The sequence below is a fragment of the Chaetodon auriga genome, chromosome 8, assembly GCF_051107435.1.
Source record: "Chaetodon auriga isolate fChaAug3 chromosome 8, fChaAug3.hap1, whole genome shotgun sequence".
NCBI classification, from domain to species: Eukaryota; Metazoa; Chordata; class Actinopteri; order Chaetodontiformes; family Chaetodontidae; genus Chaetodon; species Chaetodon auriga.
In genome coordinates this window covers 27,427,558-27,447,094 of record NC_135081.1, presented here as the reverse complement: position 1 = coordinate 27,447,094, position 19,537 = coordinate 27,427,558, and the positions used below count along the sequence as shown (strand labels likewise).

The window sequence follows — 19,537 nt, the reverse complement described above, 5'->3', positions numbered from 1 at the left end:
CTTTCAGACGTGACGAGCGACAAACTGAAGACTCAGCGTAAAAAACATCAGACAGTTTATCTGAAACACATTTCAGAGCACAGTACATGTATTTGAGATATTTTACAGAATATTTACATAAAAGATTTTTTTTTATTTTTTTCTTGATTTACCGGAAAAAACAAAAACTAAACTGAAGGAACTATTTCGTGTTTTTATCAAACTGCATCCTGATCAGAACTGTTTGGACCTTTATGAGGTTAAAACGTCAAAGCTTCACCTGCGTCCTCGTCCGGCTCTTCATGCACAGTTTCCGCATTTGTTTCCAAACCCGCCGCCGGGTGGGGCCCCTCTCGGTGCTCCGCCCGGTGCTCCACCCGGCCCACTGACATTTTCAACAACAGTCGATGAAGGATTGAATCGTTCGCAGCTTTTAAACAAACGATTGTCATAAATGTAAAAAACCACGTTCGGCTCATTTCTGAACCCAGTTCTGGCGTCAGCTGGAGTTCGATGAGAGGAACCAGGACGTGAACCTTCTAGAACCTCACGATGGTTCTCGTCGCTCGTGTTCGGGTTCACATCTTTGAGCTGACGGGTCCTTTGACCAGACCCTGCTCTTTGCGCATCACCGGCGCGTGAATGCTGCAGTCCCGCGCCTCGCAGAATCCCGGCACGCCGGCGATACCGACCGCGCCGAGCTGACCGACCGCACCGGGGAAGCCGCGGGGACCTCGGGGACCCTCCATTCCGTTTCTGGGTTCTGCTGGGTCACCTGGAAAACCTGCGGAGAGGAAATGATGTAATGTATAAAGTGCCTGATTTGTGGAGTGTAATAAGTGATGGAAAAGCAGAAGAACTGCGTCGCACCTCTCGGGCCTTGTGGTCCGTCAGGTCCTGGCAGGCCTTTACCTGGATCACCTGCGAGGCCTTTAGGTCCCTTTTCACCTGTTGAGAGAAACATAAAGAGCTTCTGGGAGAAGCTACAAAACTACAGAAGTCAGGTCAGGTCAGGAGCTGCGAGGGAAAACTTCTGGTCGATTGTTTCCTCACTTCACTCCACGAATGTCAGGAGACAAATCACGAACGTCTGGAGTCTGAATGTGAATTATTCGACTGAAAAGAAGTAAACTGAGCCTGAAAATGAGAAGATTTACAGGATCTATTAAAATGAAGATTGTACAAAGATCTGATCTGACCTCTGCTTCCCGGCGGACCTTCCTGTCCCTCCAGTCCTCGGTCACCTTGAACACCTCTGGCTCCCTTGGCTCCGGCTTTTCCTGCTTTACCCTGACAGGTGGAGGCGGAGGTGGTGTTTAACATTAGACCTTAATTCATAGAGCAGGGAGTCACACAGTAACTTCTGATAAGGTTGTCTCAGGATTCTTCTTTGTGTTTTACTGCAGGATGATGAAAAAAGCAGGAATTCATTTATTGGCTGTATCATAATGTGTTCATGTTGTATTTTTTATACTATAACTTACATATTACATGACTTTGCACATATTATACAGAGTTTTCTTTTATCGTATTTTCCTGTATCGTATGACGGCTGTTAACCTGAACCTTGAACCTGCACTTCTGCCACCAAATGTGATAAGGCAGCTCTAAATCTTTCATCTCAACGTTTCGGAGACTTGTTTACTTCAAACTGTGGTGAGCAGTGTCTTCCTGCAGCAGGAAACCAGCTCGCAAAGCTCACAAGCTCATGAAATCCAAACGTTAAATCCTCTTTCTGAAAAAATATTAATGTTATGTTTTGAAAAATGGATGAGAAAGTGATCTGTAGTCATGTGTCCTGCTTCTCTGGGTTTTACTGACATTTCTGGTCATTATAAAATATCATGTGAAGAAGATGAACCTTCATATGTTTCCTCTTGAAGTCTGGAGACCTGAACTAAGAACCACCTCCACCATCGTAGCTGTGAGGCTGGAGCGGGACTTACAGGCTTGCCTGGAGATCCCGACATCCCTCGGGGTCCCGGGGGCCCGATGAGCGTGCGGTTGTTGATGGGGCAGCCCTGGGAGCACTTGGCCCGGATGGAGGCGGCGTACTGGGAGATCTGGGCTGTGACCACGCCCCTGCAGAGCTGCAGGACCTGCTCGTCAGTCAGACCAGGACCCTGCGGGACAGAGAGCGCTCAGGTCATCTTCTGCTACACAACACCAACTTCAACACGTCAGTTCATCTGAAAACCAGGTTTAAACCCTCTGGAAAGTGAACTGCATGAAAACTAAAGCATCATGATGTACACGTGGACCTTTCTGATGCTTTATTTGTATTATTTAAAGATGTTATATTAACATGCGTCACTTCTGAGCTGTGTGACGGCTGACAAAGACTGAAGACCGACAGAGAAAGACCTTCACAGGAGGGAAGCTTGATCTGAGCTGCACTCTGAACAGTGTTTGTGGGTGTGTGGTGAAAAAAGCAGGTGAGATCAGTCCTGAAACACTTGAGGTGATTTCTCGAAAAAGCTTTTAAACCCTTTGACGGCTCTTCAGATCAGGCAGGAGATCAAATTCAGGATCATCTCCGGTTTTAACATCCTGATGACATGAACAGTCCTTCAGGTTTGCAGCTGTCACTCACAGAGGGACCCTGGACTCCTTTGGGTCCCGCTCGGCCTTTGACGCCCCCGTCGCCGATCGGACCGCGCTCTCCTCTGGTACCCGGGATGCCGGGCGGTCCCGCGGGGCCGGGGTCGCCGTTACGGCCGACGGCGCCTTTTGGTCCACGCTGTCCCAAAGAAGGAATGACAGGAAGGACGAAGAAGCAAAGATTAAGAGTTTGATGACTAAATGAGACTTTCAGAAGAATGTACAAAGGAAAGTTTGTGGTGTTTTTGTCCCATTCAGGTACATTAAAGTACACTCAAGGTTGAAGTTTAATTCAACCTCGAAACTGTAAAGAGCTCCTGCTGTTATTTTTAAAGCAGCAACTTTTGTTTCGAGCATTTCTTTTGTACTTTGTATTACACATTACTGAGTAACACCAGGCGTCAGATGGAGCCCGGAGCGCCTGGAGCACTCTTCCACTGCATCAGACGTGTTGTGTTTCTGTGACGTCAGAGCACAAACAGTGAGTGAACACCTGTCCTTTGTCTCCACGGCCACCGCTGCTTCCCTGAAAGGAAAGAGGAAGGAAGAAACCGATCAGCCGGTAAATCCCAGCGGGGGGGGGAAACAGGAAGTGAAAGAGTTTCATCATCAGAGTGTAAAGAGGTAAAATTACCTTTTGTCCTTTAACTCCTTTCAGAGCCTTCCTCCCTGCGGCGCCCTGCAGGAAGCAGAAAAAACACCCACAAAATGTGACTGAGGTCACAAAACAACAGCGGCAGCATGTGAGCGATTCTTTGAGTTTCATCAAAGGTTGTCTGATAGTAAACACCTGCTCGTCAAACAGGAAAGACGACGTAGAAAAGAAGAAGTCAACAGACGAGGGAAACTCCCGCCTGGGTTTAATTTAGGTCACGACGGCAAAGAAGACGAGATGTTTTCATCTGATTTAACTTTGATGAACAGACGATAAATGTCTGCTCTGGTCCTCAGGATGAATCTGATCTATCTATCTATCAGCTTCAGACAACATGAAACTATGGAGTCTACCTTTACTTAAGTAAAGGTACAAATACTGTGGTGCAGAAATACTCTGTTACAACAAAAGACTTAAAAGTACAGAAGTATTAGCATCAAAGTATACCAATACATAAAAAAACCAAAAGTAAAGTCCTCATTATGCAGAACGATCTATTTCAGAGTCGTGTGTTTCATCGTGGGATTGTGTTGATGCATGAATGTTCATCACTTTAAGGACTTTATATTTCGCTGTAGCCGGTGAACTGATCAATCAATCAACCAATAAAATCATATCGTACCTTAACCTACAATAATACATGAATAATCATGTTTTCTTATCTTCTTTTGTATTTCTACTCTGCAAAGTCACAAGTTCTGTAACTAAAGTTAAGTAGTCGAGTAAAAAATACAATTACTTTACAAAATTGAGTTCTTTGTACTCAGATTTGCTCTTTACTCTGTGACTCTTCATCACTCGTGAATCTCCACAGTCATCGCTGCAGTTTTAAGCTCGTTCTCTCAGACGGTTTGTTTGATGTGGGATCTTCGGCGCTCACCTGTTCACCCTGACGTCCCGTCTCACCTTTGGACCCCTGGAAGAGAAACAAACTCATCACATCAACTGAACACACAACCTGAAGACACACCTTCACTCCGAAAAGGCTTGTGACTTTGACTTTAAGATAAGATAAGATAAGAATAATATTAGTGAGCTCCTTTAGATTTCCCACCGTTTTAAACGTCACGGTTGTGTCAACTGATTCCAGATTGTGCTGAAGTTGTTCGGACCTCAGTGATGTCTGATATCTAATAAATGTAATTTCCCTGCCGTGGGATCAATAAAGTTTTATCTTATCTTATCTTATCTTAAAAGGTGGGCTGGGTTGTTACTGTGTTGTGGTCTGAGAGTTGTGTGAACCCACAGTCTGCCCCTGCAGGCCCTTTGGTCCTTGTTTTCCTGGCACTCCGGCATCTCCTCGCTCCCCCTGAGCTCCCTGTTGAGCAAACGGACAGAGAAATAATCAATCAATCAACCTGATCGATCCATGATGAGGACATTAAGTGTGTGCATGTTGGTTTCATTGTCTTTATTGTTTCTTTTTTCACCTTTTATAAACACCTGAGAAATTAATTCTGACAGTTACAAGAAATATTTATTCACGTTCTTCTCCTTCTCTGCAGGAAAGGAAACAGAACCAACACGACAACGAAAGTTCAATAAAATATCCCCCCCCAAAAAAAGGAAATAAAGACAAGATAAAAATTATTAAGACAGAAGTTGGCAAAGAGAGAAAAGTTCAAAAGAGGAAGTAAAAGAGCTTCAGTGTTAAAACCCCTCGGGGGACTTCACCGTCATGTCTCTAAATGTCAAACTGTCAAACATGAAGAGCCGCGTTGTTTTCAGGTCAGACAGTCTGGACTTCTCTCGCTGCTCCGGTTATCTGTCTGAGTTACGAATGACTAGACTGTAACTTGTGACTTAACGTCGATGAGACACTGAAATGATGGTGAGAGACAGTGAATGTCACAGATCTGCTCGGTGTGAAAGAGGTTCGGGGTTTTTTAGGGGTTTGACTCTGAACTGATAGAAAACTTTAAACCACTGACAAACGTCTCTTTGACACCTCCACATTAAAACGTGTGTCGGCCTCATCCTCTGTGCCCATCTCCTCTGGAGTACCACGAGGCTCCACTGTGCTTTTCTTAAATATGCTTCATTCGAGATCTTTTTTGACAACAGAACGTCCCCAGGTGAACCAGGTGGTCCTCGCTGCTTCACTGCAACTCTCTGCTGAGCTGCTTTGAGGACAGAAAGGTCTGGATTGGACAAGCCTCTGAGGAAAAACTGATCAGTGAATAATCACCCGTTCTCTTCACTTGTACTTCTCCCGGTGCTGACTTCTCTACGAAACACTGGATTGATTTCAAGCTCTGCACTGACTGGAACCAGGTTATTTATCCCCTGCTGACCAATCACTGCTCTTCATTCCAGCTACACATTGTAATCTTTACGACTCTGCATCCAAAGCTACTGATTCTCATGCTTTTACGCATTGATGGACGGTTAGTGTTAGAGGTTAAATGTTGTCTGTAAATAAACTGACTGACGTGTAATTAAATGCTGACAGATGTTTCATCCTCTCCAGATGTGCCGTCTGGTCATTCAGTGAAACTCTGGATTAAAACACTTCCCGGTTTTTTTTTTCTTTCCCATGTCGATGTCAAAATAACTAACGAGCCTCCTCAGAACTGAACTCTGGGAAATTTCTCCAGAGATTTAGTAGAACTGAAGATGGTTTTATTTGCATGATGTGATACTTAAAGGTCATCAGAAATTTACAACCACAACTGACCTCATTAGAAATCAATCTGCGTGTAACGATCGTGTTTATTTTCAGCAGATCTTCCTTGCTGACCTGTGATTGGCCGACCTGTGTGACAGTATCAGGTTTGATTACTCATGTCTGAGGCACAGTGTTGCCAGATCGGCCAGTCTCGGGCATCTGATTGTGGACAGGCTTAAAAATCATCGCGCAGGTGTCCTGAAGTGAGTATTTAAAAGAAAATGAGTCACAGCTTCCACTTTCATTCTGTGAGTACAATCAGCCCTGAGCTGAGTAAACATCCTGAGCTGAGGAGATGAAATGATTCACTTTCACTTCACTTTCACACTCTTCTTCAGATAGAGTGTGTCGATTTCTTTTCGCTGTTCTTCAATCTATCTTCATTTTCTGGGGTGACACAAACCTCTCACATTCAGTGAAGGTGATGTTAATATATCTGTGCTCAGTCAGACTGCAGAGAGATGTGACTTCCTCCTGGAAAACTCCAATACCATAAATCCCAGGAGGCTAACTTTGGATTTGAGAGGGCAGTGCTGCACACAGAGTGCTGTCTTTGTTTTACGGACACCCTTCAGCTGTACGGTGCAGAGTGTACAGAGCTCCTTCTCTCAGGATGCGACCCGTGAATAAAACAAAGTCTGCTTTCTCTGTTCTCCCAGAACATGTTGTAATCGCAGGAAAGCCCTTCCATTCAACAGAAACTGCACAGATTACTGCCTCCTTCCTTCATTCTCCTTCTAACTTCTCCTTTCAGGTCAGCAGGGACAATGACAACACGCACAAAAACCCAAAGTGACGCAGCAGAGGTGAAGATATCCAAAGAATGACTGTAACACAGGCTCTCTGTTAAAACCTGCTGTCTCCAGGTGGGGATGACTCGGTTAGAGCCACAGAGGACACTTCACATCTGTTTTCACATGTAAAATCTGCAGACGGTCTGGAGAGCAGTGGTTCACAGCCTCTCTGTGTGAAGCCACGTCTCCTCAGACTCCCTGTTTCAAGCTGCACATGATGTCTCAGACAGTTTCTACAACCATTACCCATCTCTTCACAATGATGACTCAGGAACCGAACCTGCGACTTTAGAGGAACAGGACAGTTCTTTTAACCACTGGACCGCCCTGCCGCACACTCACCACAACGCCCACTCTGCCTCGAGGTCCTCGCACACCACGATCCCCTTTGCTGCCCTGCAGACAGACAACAGGCGTTAAGACACTGAGGTGAAGTTCAGCAGTTTGTTCATCCAACAGGTTTATTTCACAGGAGACATTTTGACTCTGACAGAAGGAAAATCTCACGTGTTACCAACAAATTAAAGACCAGGACCCTGAAACTAAATGGAATTCAGCCATTGTTCAGTTTATGAAAGCAGCAGTGAGAGACCATCACATGCTGTGGGTGTGTGCTTTGACATTCAGACTATCTGGTGACTGAATCCTGGTGTCATGAGTCATAATCTATGAAGAATAACACAGTCAGACAGCGAGGCGGGTGAGGTCTTATCAGCTGTCCACAGACTCTGCTGACATTAAATTCTTCTGGCTGAATCACCGGCTCAAACAAAAACAACAAAAAAAACCCAAAATCAAAACAGCCCCGGAGTGGATCCCAGCAAGGAACATCCAATCAGAGAGCTTCTGCTTTGTGGCTCATTGCAGAAATGAGTGAATTTCTCTGAAAAAACACGAATATTTCAAACTAATGGATACAACACAGCTGTACAGCACAGACTTATATATACAGTATACTTACTGTGTACTTATACTTATGCATACAGACTCGGCTTCATGACACACAAACTGAGCTGATAAACTAAAACTGAAGAAAGTCTGAGGTGAAATAAGCTTAAAGTGAACGTGGCCTTGGTCATGACAGACGACCGCGATGTGTATTTGTAGTGTCCACTGATTATTTCAGGGCCAATCTGAGCTAAACTAAAAGTTTCTGTAAACAACTACAATGTAAATCCCACTGGGGTGAATGGAGCAGTTCTGCATCGATACGTCTGTACATCCATCTCCGCTGTGTCGATGCAGGAGCCATCATGTTCGTTACCTTGGCACCAAACAGTCCGGGCTCTCCCATCACACCCCGGACTCCCACAGCGCCCTGAAGACACAAACAGCAGCGGTAAGCAACGAGGAAGCAAAGAGGACGGACGCTTTGTTGAGATCTGTGACCAACTCACATCTTCCCCGGGGTCGCCGTCACTGCCGGGCAGGCCGTCCTGACCTTGAGAGCCCTGAGAGAGAAAAGGAGAGGAGGGAACTTAATCTGAGAGAAAACACTGTTTATCGTCAGCAACACGTTTCACAGACTGAAAGATGTGGAACGCTCCAAAAACACCTGTTTGGATCGTTCCACAGGTAAACAGGCTCATGATTATGAAAGGGGCATCCTGGAAAGGCTCAGTCGACCACAGAGGATGGAGCGAGTTCACCACTTTGTGAACACATGAAGAAGCATTCTGAGGAAATATTCACCTTTACCTCCTTTTCTTTTCTTTGGCTTTAAGCAGCCTTCATCCCGCTGCGGCTGAACTTTTGCTTTCAGCCGTGAGCTTTCACGCTCTGCACTAACCACAACACATTTTCCTCTTTTCGTGTGTTTTGGTGTTGATGTGCAACATGAGGGGAAATGCAGAGACTGAATTCTTCTTGACTCCCACAAAGCTCCAAGCAGCAGAGAGATCTTTGGGAAATTTCAGAGACTCAACCCTGTGCTGTAGTCATCTCATCTGTGTCAGCGGTGCTGTCCACAGCACACGATACCATCAACAACGGCACAGTGATCATCGTTTGGTATCCGCTCACTTCCAGTTTCTACTTTACTCTGATTACATCACAAATCAGTCATCGAAGGCTCAACTGTCCCGACCGAGCAAAGAAAAGTAAAAGTACAAGAGCTCTTTGAGCTGTTGTGGTATTTTTCTCACTCAAAGTGAAAGTTTCAGGGGCAGAGAGAAAACATCATGTCAAAGATGCTAGAAATCTCATGTGAAATGAACAGTATCTGTCCAACCACTGAATGTATCCTCATGATAAAGGACAATGAATAACATGGACCTGCGTTTCGTCCCCATGAGGAGGGAGAGTCCCCACAATGTGACTGTGTAAACAGATGTATGTCCCCACGATGTGGGGAATACATGGCCACACACACGCACACCCACACAGTCACACATACAAACAAACACGCACACACGCACACACACACCCACACAGTTACACATACAAACACACACACACACACAAACACACACACGCACACCCACACAGTTACACATACAAACACAGAGACACACACACACACAAACATGCACACACACACCCACACAGTTACACATACAAACACAGACACACACAGACACACACACAGACACACACACACACACAGTTACACATACAAACACAGACACACACACACACACACACACACACGCACACCCACACAGTTACACATACAAACACAGACACACACACACACACACACACACACACACACACGCACACCCACACAGTTAGACATACAAACACACACAACCACACATACATTCAGTCACACACGCACACACACACCCACACAGCTACACATACAAACACACATACAAACAAACACACACACACACACACACACACCCACACAGTTACACATACAAACACAGACACACACACACACACACACACACACACACACGCACATGCACATGCACACCCACACAGTTACACATACAAACACAGACACACACACACACACACACGCACACGCACATGCACACCCACACAGTTACACATACAAACACAGACACACACACACACAGTTACACATACAAACACAGACACACACACACACACACACACACAGTTACACATACAAACACAGACACACACACACACACGCACATGCACACCCACACAGTTACACATACAAACACAGACACACACACACACACACACACACATGCACATGCACACCCACACAGTTACACATACAAACACAGACACACACACACACACACACACACACACACACACACGCACACCCACACAGTTACACATACAAACACACACAACCACACATACATTCAGTCACACACGCACACGCACACGCACACACACACCCACACAGCTACACGTACAAACACACATACAAACACACACACACACACACACACACACACACACACACACACACACACACACACACACTCACTCAGTGATATTTCATACTAAACTGCAGTAATACGGTGAAAACGTGTTTGTGTGTTTGTACCTTCGGTCCAGCGGGTCCGGTGGCTCCCGGCTGTCCAGGATAACCCTGAGGAGGACAGACAGGAAAGACTTTGTCCAGATTATCACACACTTGACGTGTCCTAAATGTCCCATGATATGAAATCCAGATACGAAGGGATTCTGTCCTCAGAGGAATCACCTCTGAAGACCTTTTTAATGAAGTGCAATCCTTTGGATAAAACACAGTTACACCTGTAGAGTTTGTGAAAATGCTCAGAGGAACGTTCACAGGTTCAGATTGTCTCACGGAGGACAGACGACGGCCGAGGATCGTTTCTTACTGTGTATCCTCTGTCGCCGACGTCCCCTGGAAACCCGGGAGCTCCAGTCTGACCCTGCAGGAGAAGACGGGACGTTAAAGAGGCGTTCAGCTCTGACCTCTGTCGACCTCTGCTGGTGAGCAGGAGGACTACCGACAGCTCTCTTCCACGTCTCCACCTTTTATCTCCATACCTTCAGTCCATCTCGTCCACGAGGACCCTCTCTGCCTTCGCTGCCATGAGACCCCTGAGCACAGAGGCAGTCGAGTGAGAGGAGAGGGAACGGTTCGAAACAGATGGTAAAAACAGAAACAAATAAATAAAAACAGCAGAAATGTACGATGATTCGTCAAAATAACACAACAAATATTTCTGATGGAAAGCAGAAGAAAGACTCGACCCCAGCTCGAGGGACATCTGCCTGCCCTCGTTAACTTATACCAACACAACCTGTATTTACTCATATTAACTGGCTGATTTTCTGTATTTGATCATAAAACATCTGCAGACCTTTTCGTATCAGGAACAGCTGACAGTCAAGCATTTTACCTTCGCTGCTTCAAACTGAAATATGAGTAAACTACAACTAAAAATGTCTAAATGTGTGTTTTCCTCACCTTGATACCTTTACCTCCCCTCCGTCCTGGAGGTCCAGTATCACCATGAGGGCCCTGAAACCGAACAAACACCTGACGATGAAAAATGTGTGTGTGTGTGTGTGTGTGTGTGTGAGACTTTATAATTAAAGGAATAAGAACAATAATATATACAGTATGTTTTCCCATATTAAATGACAAACCTGTGTTTGCACTCCTGTTAGTTATGCTCACATCCGTCTTACATCTTTTTACTTTGTTTACTTTTCCACTGTGTACTAGTACACACACAGTATTTATCATCCATACTGATGACAGTATTTTTACAATCTGTACACAATGTACACAATGTATACACACAGTTTTTAGTTTTTATCCTTTGATCCTCATGTGCCACTGTGTCTTCGTGTTTGTGTCTTCATGTTTGTGTCTTCATGTTTGTGTCTTCGTGTTTGTGTCTTCATGTTTGTGTCTTCGTGTTTGTGTCTTCATGTTTGTGTCTTCGTGTTTGTGTCTTCGTGTTTGTGTCTTCGTGTTTGTGTCTTCGTGTTTGTGTCTTCGTGTTTTTGTCTTCTTTTAATACTTTGCCGACTTTCCCCAGCCTGGCTCGATAAAGCTTTACCTTACCTTATCTTATCTTATCTTATCTTATCTAATAAAAGCTTCAGACAGACGCTGCAGGAGTGCTTACGGTGCTGCAAACCGCTGCATATTTAAAGTTCATACAGTCAGTTTCATCTTGACTTCACCTGTTCTGACATAAATTCTGTTTGTGGTCGATGCTGAAGTGGGAAATAAAATTGAGACCAGTTTGGAAAAGAGTGAACTGGAATTAAAAACTGGCTGTCGGCTGGTAAACCCCCAATTCACCGGCAGCCTCTGTTGCTGCGCCTGGTTGCTGCTGAGGTGAAGGCCGGTCGACGGCAGGAGGAGGAAGCAAAAGTCTGGGTGATTTCCGACGTGTGGAGGGACAAACGCTGGACCAACAGATGAAGGTCACCTGGATCTTTACACAAACCGACAGGTGTTTCCCCGACACGACATCAGCTGCCTTACCGGCCTCGTTTTTAATCTCTGTCTCTGCTGCAGACACAAAGTGACCCTGTGGCTGGAATTTTTTCATTTGATCACGTTTTCTCGGTACAGTTTTGTCTTTTGGAGACAATCATTCTATATATGAACAGAGCTCTGCTGAAGTCTGGACTCCAGATTATCGTTGAATTATCGTTCTCGTCTGTAACTGAGGCCCAGTTTAATCCTTTCAGGTGGTTTTAAGGAGAACTGATCATCAAACTTTATTCACAAAACATCAAAGAGGTCTTCAAATATTCAAATATTAACATTAAAATTAGGAATAAAATTCATTCTTTTCCTTCCTCCTCTGTCTGGTAATTAACTGGTCTTTACAGTTTCCATTTTGTCTTTAAGGAGGACTGTGTGTGTGTGTGTGTGTGTGTGTGTGTGTGTGTGTGTGTGTGTGTGTGTGTGTGTGTGTTAGCACATTTTAGCAACAAAATAGGAAGAAATGGAGACGGATGAATGTTGTTCTGTTTCCTTACAGTCTCACCAAGACCTCCGACTCCTCCGCGGGGTCCCTCCATCCCGAAGTCACCCTGCCGACAGGAAGACGTCAGATTTTAATAAAACATCTGCTGCAGCTGTTCGTGATGCCGGTGAACCGGGTGACGATTAAAAAAGGGTCGAGCGAGAGAATCAGGTCTGACCAGGACGGTGTTTTATATTCGTGAGTACAGTTAAATGCTGTGATTTGGGACATTCGCATTGATGAATTTAATTCATTTAAAACGAATAGAATTCATTTGGAAAAGCATTTGACACCTGCATTCATATTAAAGGTGTGTCCCTGGTGAGTGCATCAATCTAAAGGAGCATAACTCTGTGTGTGTGAGCGTGTGTGTGTGTGTGTGTGTTTACCTTCAGACCTGCCTCTCCGCGCTCACCTGGGTCTCCTGGAAGTCCAGGTTCTCCCTGTTGACGACATGAGATTCGGACTCAGCACGTGTTCATTTATCATCTTGTATTTAAAACACTGACGGGATCATTTCATTAGAATAATCGAGAAATAATATGAACGTTTTTTTTATATATTTTATTTTTATCGTAAATTTCCTGAACAGCAACATTTATCTTTCATGTTTCAAAACCTGAAGCTTCACAGTGTTCACGTGATCTGTCTCTGATATTAAAGACAGTCAGCGGACCCCCGCTGTGGGCCGGTCAGTGAACTCACCATGGCTCCAGAGAAACCTGAAGCTCCGTCATCTCCTTCAGGCCCGGCGTCGCCCTGCAGGACGAGAGGTCAGAGGTCAAAACCACAAATAAACAAACAGCACCACAAAACATGAACTGTGTGAGTTTTGAGGACTTTGCTGTTTATCACAATTTAGCTTTAAATGAAGTTTAGTGTTTATTTTTTAATCTGTTTTTACTTTCACTTTTATTTCCTTGTTGGCTTTAGTCTCATTTTCACTTTCCTTCAGTTTGTTCCTTCAGCCAGTTTCACTTTTCCTTTTTTCCTTTGTGTTTCCTGTTGTCACAACAGGCTTTTGGAGCGTAAACCACCATGAGTGGTGGAGTTAAGTCTCAGTGTCGCTGTAACGTGACTGACTTACCACTGGTCCAGTGTCTCCTCTTCTTCCCTGAACTCCTTTGGTTCCTTTATAACCCTAAAAAACAACAAAACGAATGAAATGTGAGATGAAGCTCCAGAGAGCTCTGCACGCAGCTGTGCACTGACTCTTACAGTATTCAGGTTTCTGTGCTGGAGTAATGTTTCAGACTCTCACCTCTCTGCCTTGAGCTCCTGGCTCACTGGTTTTACCCTGCAGACCTCTGGATCCCTGACAGGAAACAGAAGAAGAAGAAATCAAGTCAAACGTATGCGTCGATTCCTGGTGTGTACATGCAGACAAACTGTGAAAACTTCTCAGACAGAAACACGAATCTCCTGAATGATCTGACGCCTATGAATGCAACATAACGTACCGACAGTGTAAATACACAGAGGGACACATGCACTGCAGCGCTGCTGCAGAGCAGGACGTTAACGTCCCACCAGGGCAGGACACGAGTCTTTGTCTCGTCGGTCGAGACATTAAACGTCATCTTTCTTTGTCGCGGTCAGCGGCGCTTCAGTGCTGGGAATAAAATGACCAGGACGTGTGGAAATGAGTCGGTACCTTCGGTCCTGCGAAGCCAGCGAATCCAGGCTCTCCGGGTTCACAGTCACACTCTGTCGGCCCCTCCTCCCCCAGAGCTGCGTCGCCCCCAGACTCCTCCGAGGAGTCGGTGTCTGGTCCTGCAGGAGGATACTCATACGGGACCTGAAACACAAGGTCACACCAAGGGGGGCATGAAAACGCTCACTGCGGACTGTCTGCAGGTGAAATCTGCATCTTTTCTGACACAAAACCAATAAAAGTCAGAGACGAAGAATTTCACTTTACGTTCACAAAACCCACCAATTAAAACTCTCCTTCATGGTTAGATGTCGAAATTAAGCATGAAATGTGTCTGGAAAAGAAAAACGCATGAATCGAAACGTTGCCTCTGCCTGCACTTTGGTTTTATTATCTTCTGTCCCTTCATCATATGAAGACAAACTGACTTAAGTTCAGAATGTGAGGGACCACACAGGCAGCCCGATGAGACATCTGAAGGTTTTCATGGTGTGTTTTTCTGCTATTGATCACGTTTCTCTGATCGTGTTCCACCTAAAATGCTCTTTGCCACCATTTCTCGTATTTCCCAGCACGGCTTGAGCTCATCCTGTTTTATTGTGCTGGTTGAAGTTCATGCCAGCTGAAAAAAGCTCTTCAGCCACTTTGTTCTCTTCTGCAGAACAACAACACAACTAAAACTGTGACAGTCCTGTCTCTCCACTTGAACACACCTTATTTCCACTGAATAATTCAACGATGACAGCTCTGCGTCTGCTTTGTGTAAAGACTTCAACAAACTTTAAAAGGTCAGAATTTGTTCATGTGTTCAAACTTCAGCTTCATTCACACGAGGTTCAAAGGGAAACTCCTTTTAACCTCGACACACTCTGAAGGTCATGTGGATGATCGAAAGCTCCTGGAGCTGCTCTGACCCCCGTAAAGACCTCCAGCCTCAGCGCTCATACCTGCATGGACTCTGTGTCCTCCTTGGCGTAGTGGGACTCGGCGGTGGTGGCGTAGGGGAAGGCGTCCTCTGTGATCATGGTGACCCGCGTGGGGCCGGGACCGTAGGGGTCGTAGTCCCCCTCCTCGGGCCTCTGGTCGTAGCTGTGAGTCGGCTCAGGTGGGTACTCTGATGGAGACGAGGGGACAACATTGAGACTTGTGGCCCTTGGACTGAGGGTCAGTGGTCCATGCTCTGACTTTGGGGGTCTACCAACAGTCACTTTAATCACAGTTCAGACATAAACAGAAGCTGCAGGTCATAGAAGATCGGGTCAGAAGGATCCGTAAAGATCACCTGGATGAGGAGGGGCCCGGTTGTCATAGCGGTCTACCACGGAGCCTTCATAGGTGTGTTCCTCACCTGGACACACACATGTTGAACACAGCTGGTCAGACCTGGTTCTGTGATTGGCCCACACGTGAGCAGCTCGTTGGTCTAGGGGTATGATTCTCGCTTCGGGTGCGAGAGGTCCCGGGTTCAAATCCCGGACGAGCCCTCGAGACAAATAATCTCTCAAATATTACTTCTAAAAACTACAACGTGCAGTGAAAACTTGATGAATACACAAAACTGCCTTTACAGGAAGTGAACTTCACGTCAGAACAGCAGGTTTTAATCTTGATGAGTGATTTACGAACTGGACCACATGAAATATCATCTCACTGTTTTCAAACATAATTTCCAGAAATAACTTTCACCATCTGACAGCCAATGAGGTTATTCTGTAGATCCATTAACAATTTAAAAAGACAAATGAAAGTGCATCTGTGAGCTCGGACTATCGTTACTGTCCATCACAGCGGCGTGTGGCGGCTCTGACCCGAGTGGTATCCAGAATATTCCTCCTGGCCCAGAGACGAGACGACACACATGAGCAGCAGCAGGCCTGAGAGCGGAGACGCCTGCAGGGGACAGAAGACACACAGCAGAGTTCATTCAGTCCTGATCCAGCACCAAGACCAGCACAGGCCGCATCGGTCTGACACCAGCTTCTCAAATCTGGATCGATCACAACGATCAGCTGATTAATCAACAAGACAATCGACAAAACATTTATTGGCAACTACGTTGATAATTGATTAATTATCATCCATTTTTAAGGCAGAAATGCCAAAAATTCACTGGTTCCCACTTCTGAGATATGAGGATTTTAAAACAAGAACTCTGGTTTGATGGGCATTTTCACAGTAAATGTTATCAATTAATCTGCGTATTGATCAATTTGGGTGTATTCTCTTCTCATGGAGACGACTCTGATCAGGTGACCTGACGGGTTTGGATGGGTTTAAGCATTTCTAACATTTTCTTTGCAGCAAGGTCGTTCATAGACAAACAAACAAAACTACATAAAAAAATCAATCAGCGTGCACTGAAGGACAACGCGTCCTGGCTGCAGATTATTATCATGAAAAAAAAAAAGAATTTCTAATTAAAATACACAGTCTAAGTCTTGCTCGAGCTAAAAGAAACACATCAAAAGAAAAATCCATCCAGAGACCACACAAAAACACGAAACACAAACACAACTTTTTGGAGTTTTGCTAGATGAAAAACTTTGCAGATCCTGTTGAAGTCAAATAAATGACATCTGTTTGTCATACTGGAGATGGAGGATTGTTCAGGGTCACTTCACTGTTAACTGCTAACCTGAACCAAGATTAATGATCATCTCCTCTGAGCGTCCTCTGAGGCCGCGGACGACCACAGCTGTTCCTGGTGGGGGTATAAGGGATTAAAAGGTCTGGACTGCTTTAAAAAAACAAGTAATACTACTTTAAAGTGCATCGTAAAGGTGACAGGGAGGGAGTGGACGGAGGTAAATGGGGGGGAAATACTCCCGCCTATGGGAACCAATCAAAAACTTACTGATGCTGCTGTATTCTGGAATTTCCCCTCGCGGGACAAATAAAGGAATATTGATCTTGAAAACCTCTATAGGGGTCCCAACAGTCGAGGCGAGGGCGAATAAAAACCTGATTTATCTTTTCAGAATCGTGAAAGAACAGTTTTACTTATGCTGGTGAGTGTTTTTTAATACCCAAACTAACCTGAAGTGGGCACAAACACCCACATCAGTGTAAATCCGACGCCGTGGAGACGACAAACCAATGACCTGACCTGCAGGACCTCCGGGGCAGTGAGGTGAGACGTCTGCTCTCTTTCATGTTTAACATGCTCTCATGGATATTTGGGGTTTGGTACACAAAAATCTTCACCCTGTATGATGAAAACTCCACCTGCATTATTTTCACCAGGATCATAGTTAACCTTTCTGAGGAAAAGTCGCTCAGCTGAGTCCACATCATTCGTTATACAAATCAACACCAAGTGGCTGTAAGATCAGGCGTCACTATGACGAGTCCTTCAAGTGATGAAATAACACCTCTGCTGTGCACTGAAGAGCCACACAGATTAAAATCTGCTTTTTCATTAACCGCAGTGGGAAACGGTCCTCAGAAACGTCCCCTCAGCACAGCTCCGAAGAAGAGACTGGATGACGTGTTCACTGTCGAACAAGCTGAGCAGTTCTCGGTTCCTCTCTGCACTGAGGGTTTCTGCTCCAGGACGAATGCAGGCCGCAGAAAGTTCCATCTCATACTTTGAAAGACCAATTTGAGACCAAATATAAAGACATTACCAAAGGCTTTGGGGCTAATAACGTAGTCGGGCTTCAGCTAGACTCCAGGTGAATGTGAAGGTTCAGGAGTTTTCCAGGCTATAAAACCTCTACAGTGCTGCTGATTGACCGGCTAAGCTAACAAAGAGAGAGAAGGTCTGCTAACATTTTAATGAGGAAATGAACACGTCTTATTTCCACATTTCAGGTGACAATGACCTTTTAAGGCCTGCCGATGCCCTGAAAAACACTTAAAACCCGACAGTACCACCAAATCCCTGCTGGGTCACTTCTGCTTTCTGAACCTGTAAAGAGCCAAAAAAACAGAAGTCCATCACAGTCTGTTCCATTTGACAGCTAAACCCGAACACCTGAGCGGTGTCACGCTAACTGAAACCAGCCCACATTGAAACTGCTCGACTTTCTCTCTCCAGCACAAAAACATATTTCAATTTAATTCCAGTTGATCCAGATCAAATAAACTTCCACCCCTGGTCCCATCAGGGGTCCAGAAACAGACACTGAACCTGCAGGGGCCCTGGCCGAACTCAGACCGTCCCCCCTTACCTTGTCGCTGGAGGCTCCCATGGTGCTGCAGAGTCCCCAGACCAGAACCAGAACGAGACACTTTCAGGATACAGATGAGGACAAAAACGAGCTGAGCTTTCCCTGAGCGGCTCTCCTCACAGCATGATCACCCCAACGGTTCACCCTGTCCTGTCTCTGTCCTGTCTCTGCAGGATCCCTCAGGTTCCCGGGCACTGACGGGATCCTCTGAGTCTTTTTTTTGTTCTTCTATCTCTGCGTCTCAACAGGGTGAGAAATACCTGAACGAGGATCCAGGAGCAGCAGAGAAGAGAGAGAGAGAGATGAGATGAGATTTCAGCCCAGCAAAGTCTGTACTTCAAGCTTACGCGTTATTATCTTAAAGAAGAGCAGGTTAAGAAATCGTTCATAAGAAATCTGCAACACTCACTGCTGAATTTTCACCACATTTAACCGACAGTTTAAAGGTTTCTGACATTCTGCTGCCAACAAAACACACAGAAAGTACTGAAGACAACCTGCAATGTGACAAAACTTTGTACTTTGCACGAGGCTGCAAATACTTTATTTCTCCGCAGCTCCAAATGGATCCTACAGCTTCGCTTCTGCAGCTCGGCCCAATTCCCACAATGAACAATAAATTTCACCTTCTTAAAATAACTTTCATTCTATCAAGAGAACAAATTTGCAGCAACATCCTGCAGCAGAACGGTTTTGTTCTATTATCTGTGTTCACAGCACACTGAAATATAGATTTATTAAATCAATCAGAAAATAGAGAGCACTCAAACTCCATGATGAAAACTCTTCTCCTTTAGAAGCACAGGCTGAACTTTGCACTGATCTGAAGTCGAGCTGCAGCGATGAGATGACTGACAGACAATTAAGATGTAACTATTCCAATAATCTGTTAATCTTTCAGGTCATTTTCAAAGAGAACATCTGATGGTTCCTCACGTGTGAACTTGAACTCATCTTTACATGACTGTAAACACACAAGACATTTAATGAGCTCTGGAGGGAAACGTGTTGGACGTTTTTTAGTTTAGTTTTCTGACCAAACAATCAGTTGAGAAAGAAACCGGCAGATTAATCGATCATGAAAATGATAATTAGCTGAGGCCTAATATGA

The 19,537-nt window shown here is 45.0% G+C and overlaps 1 protein-coding gene and 1 non-coding gene across 3 annotated transcripts; one reads left to right on the top strand and one right to left on the bottom strand.

Moving 5' to 3' along the window:
• Positions 1-66: 66 nt before the first annotated feature.
• Positions 67-18,572, bottom strand: LOC143324238 (uncharacterized). 2 transcript variants are annotated; one of them, XM_076736569.1, is made up of 26 exons: positions 18,427-18,572; positions 16,063-16,144; positions 15,537-15,602; positions 15,202-15,368; positions 14,255-14,398; positions 13,862-13,915; positions 13,688-13,741; positions 13,306-13,359; positions 12,990-13,043; positions 12,614-12,667; positions 11,076-11,129; positions 10,652-10,705; positions 10,480-10,533; positions 10,179-10,223; positions 8,095-8,148; positions 7,962-8,015; positions 7,040-7,093; positions 4,482-4,553; positions 4,116-4,151; positions 3,215-3,259; positions 3,074-3,106; positions 2,573-2,719; positions 1,926-2,102; positions 1,179-1,269; positions 850-927; positions 67-763 (listed from the first exon to the last, which is right to left on the bottom strand). In XM_076736569.1, the coding sequence occupies exons 1-26, from the start codon at positions 18,445-18,447 to the stop codon at positions 558-560; spliced, it is 2,004 nt and encodes a 667-aa protein (XP_076592684.1). In that variant the 5' UTR covers positions 18,448-18,572; the 3' UTR covers positions 67-557. The 2 variants fall into 2 exon arrangements, with proteins under 2 accessions (XP_076592684.1, XP_076592685.1); XM_076736570.1 differs by lacking the exons at positions 15,537-15,602; positions 16,063-16,144; positions 18,427-18,572 and having other exon boundaries at positions 13,016-13,043; positions 15,202-15,337.
• Positions 15,667-15,738, top strand: trnap-cgg (transfer RNA proline (anticodon CGG)). The gene has a single exon. It is a non-coding gene; the product is annotated as a tRNA-Pro (tRNA).
• Positions 18,573-19,537: the final 965 nt, after the last annotated feature.